At 33.0% G+C, this 11,319-nt stretch overlaps 1 protein-coding gene across 1 annotated transcript; it reads right to left on the bottom strand.

Annotated features, from left to right (window-relative positions):
* Nucleotides 1-2,674: 2,674 nt before the first annotated feature.
* LOC123697354 lies at nt 2,675-4,442 on the bottom strand. The gene is made up of 2 exons (XM_045643840.1): nt 4,257-4,442; nt 2,675-3,611 (listed from the first exon to the last, which is right to left on the bottom strand). The coding sequence occupies exons 1-2, from the start codon at nt 4,396-4,398 to the stop codon at nt 3,022-3,024; spliced, it is 732 nt and encodes a 243-aa protein (XP_045499796.1). The 5' UTR covers nt 4,399-4,442; the 3' UTR covers nt 2,675-3,021.
* Nucleotides 4,443-11,319: the final 6,877 nt, after the last annotated feature.

Here is an 11,319-nt window from a genome sequence, read left to right as displayed (position 1 = left end):
CGACCACTTGTGATAAATTGTGTAGATTCATCGAAACAACTACAAGCTTGTAGCGTATGTGATAAAGTACTGATGGATTACTTATGTCGCAACCCGATATATTTGCAAAACATTTATTTTATATTAAAATGCACACGACTTTGTAGGAGATTTCTCACATTATAATAATTAAATTAAAACAATTAGATTAATTACTGATTATATTTTGTTTTCTATGTTAAACGACAAAGTTTCATGAAGTTCATTTTTACGGAATTATTTATCAATGTTAGCTAAGTTAAACCAATATAAATTCTATCAAATAATAATTCTACCTGGAATATAATGTTTACAATAATAGATACGTTTTATTTAGGTCGTCTGTTAAGAAATAATAGTAATTCAATGTACTTTAAAATCCATACTAATATTATAAATGCGAAAGTAACTCTGTCTGTCTGTCTATCTGTTACTCAATCACGCCTTAACTACTAAACCAATTTGCATGAAATTTGGTATAGAGATATTTTGATACCCAAGAAAGGACATAGGATAGGTTTTATCCCGGAAATCCCACGGGAACAGGAACTATGCGAGTATGCGGGTTTTTCTTTGACTGCGCGGGCGATGCCGCGGGTGGAAAGCTAGTATTATATAAAACGCTTTCCTACAAAATCGAAGCATCGGATGGATAAAATGTTCATTTTATAACGACTACGGTTTAAGAAAGGAATATGAACTGCAATTGTGCCATTAAAAGTTTTTGACTCAGTGGCTCGAGATAAACAAATTTCTTTTAGCTGACGTAATATTCAACTAGCCTGCGACTTGCGAATACAATTTTATCGAAGAAGATCTGGTAAATGCACGTAAATAATAGTTTAATTTTTAGGGTGTGAAGTAGGCGTGTGTTTTAAGCGTACGAGCGAATTATGATTGGTTTCATTTTTGATCAATTCAGCCTCTCATCATGATTTAACTAATAAATAAAGTAAAGTTTTGTAAAATAAAATTAAAACTAGACTATTGGGACAGTAATAGGAGAACTATTATTGTCCCAATAGTCATAGTTTAAAAAAAATACAGTTTGCCAACACCCTAAAACAAATCTGCTCCCAAAATAGATCTTTCGAGCTTCCGCATAAATTATAAAACAATACAAGAACAACAGGAGCAGCGAATTAAACAAATTAAAAGGGAATTTAATTGAAGAGTCCGATAATTAAGCATGAATGTTTAAATTAATTAACGAATTTCGCGGAATCGACGCGTTGGGCCAGATTGGTCCTCGATAGAACAACCAAGCTTCTGTATTTCACGGTCAGTAATGTGACCACACTCCGATGTACATTAAGATTGAAAACAAGTATTTAAACGAACATTATCTTCATCTTTTATTGACTTTGTTTAAATTGTTATTTAAGTACACGGACAGGGATCTGATTAGAGATAAACTTGTATTGGTTAATTGTACTTTACGACTTACTTTTTATTGCAGTTCAATTTAAACGTCTACCATTATTTCATAGAAATCCTTAAATTTATATAAATTTAAATATATTTAATTATAGTAAATGTAGTTCTAACAATAAGTAGTACATACTGTATTTTTCACTGTATAAAAAAAAGAAAAAATTGGTTGTCTGTAAAGTCTTCTTCTTCTTCTTCTTCTCTTAATTAATGGCTCCACCCAATAAAAAGGGGGTTTACTGACAATTATAGTTGAACGTGACAACGTCCGATTGTGCTTCTTTGTCGCTCGTTCTGCGCTCTCACTCGCACTTCAAGCCTTACATGGAACGCCTCAGATGAGTCAGAGCGAGGTAACGCCGCATGAGTAATGTTTTTGCGTGCGTGCAGCCGGCTGTATTGAATTATAAGACGTTGTCACGTCAAAAAACGAAAGTCGATCTGACACGGAAATTAAAACAAAATATGTATGAGTTCATATAAATTTATTCCTGCACTCGCTCAGTACACCTACGCATTCATATGCGGCAGCGAGTCTCTGCGGAACTACTGTGTAGCGAAATATCTGCGGACACGGAAATACGTTAGTACATAGCAATGTTTTTGCAACTTTTTGCAATGATATGCCATTGTAATTTTCGACACGTAGTATATGTATATCTGTCAACTGTGTTTTCGACGACTGCAGGTGCAGACGTAATTTCAGAATGTCATCTCAGTCATCGCTTTCAGATTCTGAAGAAGAAGAATTGTTATTGCTGGTGTCAGTACTAAAGAGAAAGCGTAAAATCTGGGTGCATGAAATAAATCAGAAACGACGGAAACTTGGAGAAAATAAACTGTGCTTAGAACTTCAATCACATGAAGATCGTTTCTATACCTATTTCAGAATGAAGCCAGAAACTTTTGAATATTTACACAATCTTCTTGAACCTCATATTAAAAAGAAAAATACAAACTACAGAGAGGTTATTCCAACAAAAGAAAGACTGGCACTTTGTTTAAGGTAAGAAAATTTATAACTTATAGGTAACTAGCGGTCCGCCCCGGCTTCGCCCGTGGTACATATTAACGTTTTCTCTACATAAGAACCATCCTCGTACTTCAAGGAATATAATAAAAAAAGAATTATCGAAATCGGTTCAGCCGTTCTCGAGTTATGGAATTACAACGAAAAGTGGCATTGATTTTTATATATTAGATGTTTAAGTATTTTATCCACGGTTCATTCCAATTACAAAGAAATTCATGTATATTTTTTGATGTCGTGTTGTGTTGTCGTGATACTTGGGTGTATGTAATTCTTCTGCCACTGGGTGTGTGTATCAGTGTAGGAGTTAAAACGTTTTGAGTGTCTGGGATTGAATGTGTTTGCGTGTTAGGTATATGTATCTGTGCAATTGAAACGTTTTGAGTGTCTGGGATTGAATGTGTTTGCGTGTTAGGTATATGTATCTGTGCAATTGAAACGTTTTGAGGGTCTGGGATGGAATGTGTTCGCAGTTCTTCAGATGGTGTCGATCTTGAAATGTTCCAGTCGTTATCGACGTAGTAAAAATTGGGACTAGAGGATTAAGCATTGCTGAAATTAGAATTTGGCCGGCTATGATTCAATTCTTCAAGTTGAGCCTCAGTTATAATTTGTGTTATTTGAAGTTTAATAATAGCTTGCTTTTGTAGAGAAAATTTCTTTACAGTATGGGCATAACCTAAAAAATCCATGTCTATTCGATCACACGGTATATTGACAAGATTTTCTGTAGCGTTTCTGGCCGTAGTACCCGATTTTCGAGTCTTTAAATAAACGTCGTTGCTTACACGGTGTCGTCTTCTCCGGGATACTTCAGTTGCAGTTTCAGCTGTAGTTTCAGCTGTAGACCATGCTGTCTCCAGTTCTTGAACGACGAGCTCATTCTGTTCATTATTTGAAACCTGTTCGGCTTCTGTAGAATTTTCATTTTCATTCTTTATAGATATAGTACTGGTATCCAGTTTAATTTCAGTTTGTCTCAAGTTTGTGGATGAATCTATGAACGACATCTGTTCAGCCCATTGCCAATTAGCAAGCTTCTTCGCGGCTTGTCCACTGTTTGTTTGCTGACCCTGTTTATATTTTTTATAAGTGTCCCTTAGGTTTCTCCATTTATTTTTCATAGTTTTAACTGTAACAATATTTCAGGTTTTTAGCAACTGGTGACACATACACAACAATATATTTCTCTTATCGTTTGGGTGAATGCACCGTTTCAAAGATAGTAACTCAAGTATGCGAACTATACTATAATATACTAAATAAATAATACAAAAATAAAAATACTACAGCCAGAGTGGACGGGATCTGAATTTGCCAGCTCCAAAACCTTTGCCAGATTTCCAACAGACTACACCACATGTATTCATTGCAGATGGAGGATTTAAATTAGAAACCTTTCTAATGAGACCTTTCACTAGAGACGCAGCAATGAATGACCATGATAAAAAAAGATTTAATAAATCATTAAATAGGGCACGAGTAGTAATAGAATGTGCGTTTGGCATTTTAGCATAAAAATTTAGAATATTCTTGAGGCCCTTTGAAACAGATTTTAATAATACTATTAAAATTGTTAAAGCTGCAGTATGCTTGCATAACTTATTGCAGATACAAGAAGGTGCACACACATACGAAAATAAACAATTTTCGGACACTTTAGGAGCATTCGTACCAATGCATGCCAATAGACATAGGGCAGACTTAGCAGCGTTTAATTTTCGATCACAATTTGTAAATTTTTTCATGTAAATTATATAAACAATAAATTTCTCACCATCTATCTGAGTCTTTTCTTGAAGTTTTCTCCATGCTACCTCTTTTTTGTACGTATTTTTATAATCTGCGTGTCCAATTGCGTATAATACGGGATAATCTCGAATATAATGCAAAAATAATTCAGTATTTTCGGCATCCATGGCGCGAAAATCTGTCCTCACCGACAGAACGCGAGTTGACGCTTTGCGATGCAAAACATCACTAGCGAAAGGTATGCGTCTGTGTAACGGCAGTTTCGCAGGTCATTGCGGAACAATACTGACAAGGACGCAACTATTTCATCTATCTGTGCTAGAGTGAGACATATCATATGCGGAAACCTGCCACACTACTTACAGTTTTTTTGTTATTTCGCTGCCGCATACGAATGCGTAGGTGTACTAAAGGCGTAAAAGCGTTAACTTTAAGCGAAATACACTCATAATAAGAACGTTATGTACATAATATCAACGGTAAAATCCTTTCAGAAAAATAAAACGATAACTATCATAGTCTATTGTTTTAAAGCCCGGCACCCTTTGTCTTCCATTATTGCCAGTGTTATCTTTTTTTAATTGGGACAATGAAACTGGTCACCCTCATTGTAGTATTCACAAAACGAATATAATTAATGGGAACCAGACAAATGTTTCGCTATTGTAGATCTTCTATAATTTATAACAATCTCCTTTTAAGCTCAATTTAAACGCAGCGGTTACTTATCAATTTCGACGGAATGTAATTAACAATTAAATGTTTGCAATTGTTGTATCCATTTATAACAACTGTGCTAGGTGAAATCTTAGGGTCCTCTGCTAAATACGGTTCAATTTTTTATTTAAATAAAACAGGAAAGAAGACAGACAGAAACGCTCTAGGTATATCAAAACCTGGGTGGTGACGAGGATTTATTGTCATCTAGTAACTATACTTTAGTTAGCGTTTAGCTACTATTATGTATTCTGAGCTTTAGTTTCAGACAATCTCAGGTTATTTTGTAGAGTTTTAATCTACAATATGAGGTGCAATATTGAATATACAATGTGACATACAACTGCCAAAAAAATATAAATACATAATATGTAAAGAATTTCGCACGCATCTTACACAAATATGTATCCAAGGCTTCTTTACGATGAAACAGTATTGAAAACTATGTCTATAATAAGTACCTAATTTCACAAATGTATCACTACAAGTGATAACTGCGTTAAAAACAACCGACTTCAAACTTGCGCTTGCAACATTTACAAATACAGACAAAAATGCTCATAAAATAAAAACTAGGTACTGGGCCTATCCGAATAAAATTTTTATGGGACCAATTCGACACAATCCCGCATCGAAAAAAAAAGAATCACGTAAATCGGTTCGGAAACCTCGGAGTAATCGGTGTACATACATATAAAAAACATACCGGCAGAATTGATAACCTCCTCCTTTTTTTGAAGTCGGTTAAAAATCTAACCAAAATACATCACCGGTGTGGAAATATAAGAAAAATACACGGGAGAAAATTAAAGCAACACAAAAAGGACGTTAGGAATCCGTATAAATATTATAAAAGGGAATGAAAAGAGAAAGTAATTCTGTCGGATGCGCGTCAGCTGGACAACATTAGTCACACGATGCGAGAAAATTTAATAAAAGCACTGCTTATCGCTTTCTGGACGAAAATGGCTCTTCTGCCAACCCTGAAACGGGTGGACAATGTTTGAACAATATGTCCTTAATTTACAAGATTTATTACACTACTTTGAGCATATTTTTGTGAACGTAAATTAAAACATTGATGGAAATAAGAAGTATCACAAATTCGTGTTCAAACGATTAAAAAATGAATTTTATACGACTGAAATAATTTTGATAGCTCTAAGCGTGTACGTTAAAGTCACGACTCACAGGAAAGTATCAAACAATGACAGACTTCAATAAAAAATGGTTGTTCCACTCCATAGAACAATTCCATTTATTCATATAAAATTCCTAAGAGCAATGCTAAGAAAATAAAACTATTGAGCTCAATCATTTTTATCCTTCTGTCTCATTCGAAAGTGGGTATTGTTCTGGAATGTTCGAGAATGTTTTGATGTTGTCAATATACGAGGAGGATGGATAATGAAATTTTCATGCAAATTGTGTTGGGTTGGAAAGCGAACGAATATTTCTCCATTCGACCAGGAGAATGTTTAGTACGTCGATCTTTTTGAATATTGAGTTAAAACAAATATGAGCTCCCCTAAGCCGTTTTACATACCTACACATTTGAAATGGAAAACAAAATATTGTTGTCGTTCTCTTTGTATTATGTATACATTGCTTACAAAATATATAACGATAGTTAACATGATTTAATAGCTCATGTAAAAGTATAAAAATAATCAAGATATTTCTTTTCAAAAACGTTTATATTTACACCCAACCGCATTAGCTTCTACGAGTATGAAAAAGTTTAGATATATTATTATAATATATGGTAGGTAGTTTTTCTTTAAAAAATTTCCATTTACTCTATATAAAAACACCACTAAAAACATTGAAAAAGTTTTAAAACACGATATTTATATTATATTCGTGTCATGCAACGCTAAGGGCTTTATTGCGGACGTTTAAGCCCTACCGTTTACAACGTAGGTAGCTAAAAGAGTAGATAACATGAACGTATATTGAGTGCTCGGGGACACGAAATGTCAATAAACCGACAGACTTGTCGGATTTTATGCAAATCGATAGCGTCTTAAGTACTAACAGCTTTTCGTATCAGTAATTACATTTTATACTGTTTTATTATTTCTCTATAGTGTACGTTGTCGCCACTGAGTGCGACTCGTCGTTAGTATTCAAAATGCAAATTACTGCCAGCACTCAGGGCAATGCACCCGTCTCAGATCTTACTTTAGCAGAAATAATTTCATTAACATCAACATAGCTGCGTATACCTCGCTAAATTCCTTTGCGAAAGAAAATTTAGGCGCCTGCATAATGTCAACGTCGCACTCCTAAATGAACCAACGCTCAGCGTCCTTTGCAGTTCTCCATTATAAGTAAGTTGAAGTATTCAAGTGAATGCAAATTTTATTGCTTTTTGGCAAGTTTAGAGTGTTCATGTGAAGTTTAAGTTCATTAAGTATATTTTTTTAATACCAACACGATATTACTTACATAAATTAGATGATCCTGAAAAAGATAACAATTTATATGAAAAATTAAAAAAGGTACAAAAATACTTTTTCGTGAACTACACGACCTTATACTACTTTATCCATATTTGATAAAAGCGATGACAATAAATTATTATTAACAGGAAAACACAAATAATCATTTAGCGTTAAACAAACCAATTAAATCTATAAGACAATTAACTCGCCAATGTATGTACAATCGAAAAATTGTATTTGTTTTCACATGAATATTACGCCTGACTTACCGTCTGTTTGTCATACGTTGATTGTTAAATATTTATATCGAATCATGGAATCAGCACAGTTGATTGCAATTAACTTGATATGAATGATATTATCAGAATGTTTCGCCATTGTATCTCGCTGTACATAAAATATATTATGACCATTGAGATAATATTAATATGGAGCAGACACCACGAACAAAATCTGTGCGCCAAGCGCGGCGGCGCGGGGCGCGCGAATGACGGCTAGACAGTCATAGATTATGCGATGTCACTGACTCACCGCTATAGAGGCGACACTTGGTTTCATTCTGTCTATTTTATTGGGTGCCACTCCTTACATGCACGTTGACTTGAAATTTTCTTTGTACTTACTTAATATTTATTTTAGGTATAAACTGACTTTACTACGCGGGGCTAACAATATCTGGCATATAATATAGGATGATGTAAATAGTGACGTCATATGGAATAATTTAATTTTTTTCGTGTTTTAGGTTCAGTCAGGGCTATGGGAAGTTTTATTCCTTACAAATTGAGCCTTTTTTAGAAAAAAATAAATAATTTTTCCCTTTCTTCACGGCCCAGACATGGAAACCTTGAATAGAAAAAATATTAATTACTTATCTCTGAACTAGCGGTCCGCCCCGGCTTCGCCCGTGGCACATATTTCGCAATAAAAAGTAGCCTATGTTCTTTCTCAGGGTCTTAAGATTGTCTGTGCCAAAGGAGAATGCCCATGAAAGTATGGACCACAGTACAGTGTTGCGTCAATGCCAGAGTGGTTTTGAAGGGTTCTTCGATATTCAAAAGATTTTTACCAATTGATTTTTTTGTGATAAAAACAGGGGTTTTCAAGATATTGAGAAAAATGTGAAATAACCTCAAAACTTAAATAACCCCGATTTAGTTAGGTTTATGTGTGATTTAGGTAACATTTTATCGTCCAAAGGTTATTTTTCGATTAACATATTTAGTCTATGCGTAGAGCTTATGCTTTCAGACAAAGTCTATCTGTTCATCGGCTAGTGTAGGTAGGCACCAGAAATCTTCCGGGACGGATTTCAAGAAAACCTAAATATATACTTAAAAAATGCCAATTGAGTTTTTATTCGGTTTACATGTTGTTGTTGTTGTTTGAATCATTTTTTCACTACATATTCGAAGAAAGAAACAAATAAGAAATAACTGGTTACCTACCAAGCTATGTCATAATAATATTTTTTTTATATATACATATTTATATTATTTTACTTCACTATCTTTGTTAAAACAACCTACAGTGTATAAACAATACCTTAAAGAGTGATTTTATGTTAATTGATTTTTTTTGTAATTCAATGAAAACAATAATCGATATTAATACATTTAGCTATTTACCATAGTAAATGTAATAAGTTACCGCTTGGTTACCATGGTAACCGGTAATGGACACTAAATCTATAATAACGGATCTAAACAATTACATGTCTTATTAGATTTTACAAAACATTCCCTGTTCAAAATATATTTTCCGATGGTAAGAAGGCCTCTAAATTGCCGAGATTTTTTTTAATAGTATTGTTGTCTTGATGCATGAGAAAAACCAGTACCAAAAATGGGCATTCTCCTTTCATCAAAATCGGTCCAGTAGTTTATGAGCCTATTAATTACAATCAAACAAACAAACAAAGTTTTCCTCTTTATAATATTAGTGCAGATAAATAAATAATAATTCAATTATACGTTCAAGTCAGTAGCTTATACAATATCAATTAAAAACTTGATTAAAATCAATTAACAAAAAAAAATTGGTGATTGAGTAATTGATTTTCATATTTCATGATTTTGACCTTTTTTCAATTAACAACCAGTCTATGCTTTTCTAAATATGTAAAATTATTATTTTATACTATAAAAATATACGCCAGCAAATATTACTAACAACACTTATTTCATGCCCAATGTCATATCTTAAATTTTTAATCTATGACAAAATGTCGCCCGCCAAAAATTTTGCTCTAACTAAGTTTTAAAAATTATTATCTAGTTACTTACTGATGAAAAGTTATTCCTTTGCACTTTTCCGTATTCTTTGTATTATTTGTGCAATATCGTAACACACAAGTAGGCATATTTGATGCGTTTCACTTTAAAACAAATAAAAAATGAGCGTGACGTTCGCGCCAATGAGCGAGCAAGCGACTGAGTGCAATTACGCCACATGACGTATGTTGAGTGGAACATATGTGATGTAGGCGGTATCGTCTCCATATTAATATTATCTCAATGATTATGACAGCGAAATTCCGTGATCTATTTATTTCTGGTAATTAAAACCGTATTTATACTGTTTGTATAATTTATTGAGGAAAATTAAAACAACATTATTGTACGATGGATTTAATACCTGTATTTAACGTGATTAAAATGCGTTCAAATACTTCAGCACATCTGAAACATGGTTCTCGTCTTTAAATAAATAACACTGAACATAATATACCTATTATTGAACATATTTCAAAAGTAAAAAGAGAAAGATTAATAATGTAACACAATTATAACCAAAACAAAATTATAATTTTGATTTGATATCGATAAAACGATAAATAACTAGTTACAAGATCATAATTTTTAAGTGAATTTTAACAACGCGTGTCTTTCATTAATTGAATAATTAATATCTTCTTATTATATTTTCTTTATTGCATTTAATTTTATTCAAAAAACATTCCAAAATGTTTTTTTTTTTCTTATTATTTATATTATCAGCCAGCATCATTTTTTTAATTCAATGGTATTTTTTTAGCTTCTTACCCACAGTTCTTACCACTCAGCATCGTACAAACATATTGGACCTCCTTTTTAAAAATAAACGCTAGACGAACATAATATAGTTGAAGATGATTTTAAAAGCTATCATTAACAAAACATCCATTACCTAATCTCCTTCAGCAGTATCTAGATCTAAACAAACTAACGTACAAATGGAACACACAAGATGTTCGCTGCGACATGCTCGTTATAAGAAAACCATTTTATCTGAACGATCGACGATTAGAGATGATCGGATTCCCTGCATCAGAGCTGGATACCTAATACGTCAAATATCAATTTCTCTAATGGAATCAGATATTTTCTATCTCGAAGACTTTTGTTGTATTTACTGTAGAATAGTTATATCAATTATTGAATATCACCAATATTATGTTAGATGCGTTTTAGTGATTTAAAAATGGTAATTGGAATGACATAAATTCTATTGTATTTTTATTTATACGTATATAACATATGTATAATAAACACTAATAAACATGATAGTAATATGTGCACAAAATTTTCCAAATGAGCTTTTAACTTTATCGCTTTAGTGTCGTATAAACCTTACGTTGAATTTTTTAATAAAACATGCAAATACACGCTTCTATTTAAAACCTAACAATCTATTACTGGGTCACCTATATCCAAACACAATTTATGTGCCGATCACAAAAAAGCACTTTAAAACAAGCGCATTATTCGCTACAATACGGACTCTAAAAAAGGTATGTTTATATTTTGGATAGGAGGTCGTTACAATTCAGCCGACTTATATGTTGTTTCAGTCCACTCAAAATATTTGTTGAGAGAAATTCACTTGAGTGGAATTAATACACCGTGTTGTCGCAATACGGAGTTTTCGAACAATAAAGTTGAA

The sequence above is a fragment of the Colias croceus genome, chromosome 14 (genome assembly GCF_905220415.1).
Source record: "Colias croceus chromosome 14, ilColCroc2.1".
Taxonomy (NCBI): Eukaryota; Metazoa; Arthropoda; class Insecta; order Lepidoptera; family Pieridae; genus Colias; species Colias croceus.
The sequence above is the reverse complement of the archived record's forward strand: the minus strand, read 5'-3'. Positions and strand labels throughout refer to the sequence as shown.

Bases quoted from the DNA above. Each gene is read 5' to 3' on its own strand.
- LOC123697354 (XM_045643840.1), bottom strand. From the start codon at position 4,398: ATGGATGCCGAAAATACTGAATTATTTTTGCATTATATTCGAGATTAT. The intron at 3,612-4,256 runs GTGAGAAATTTA...ATATTGTTACAG, and splicing joins AGAAAAGACTCAGATAGATG to TTAAAACTATGAAAAATAAA.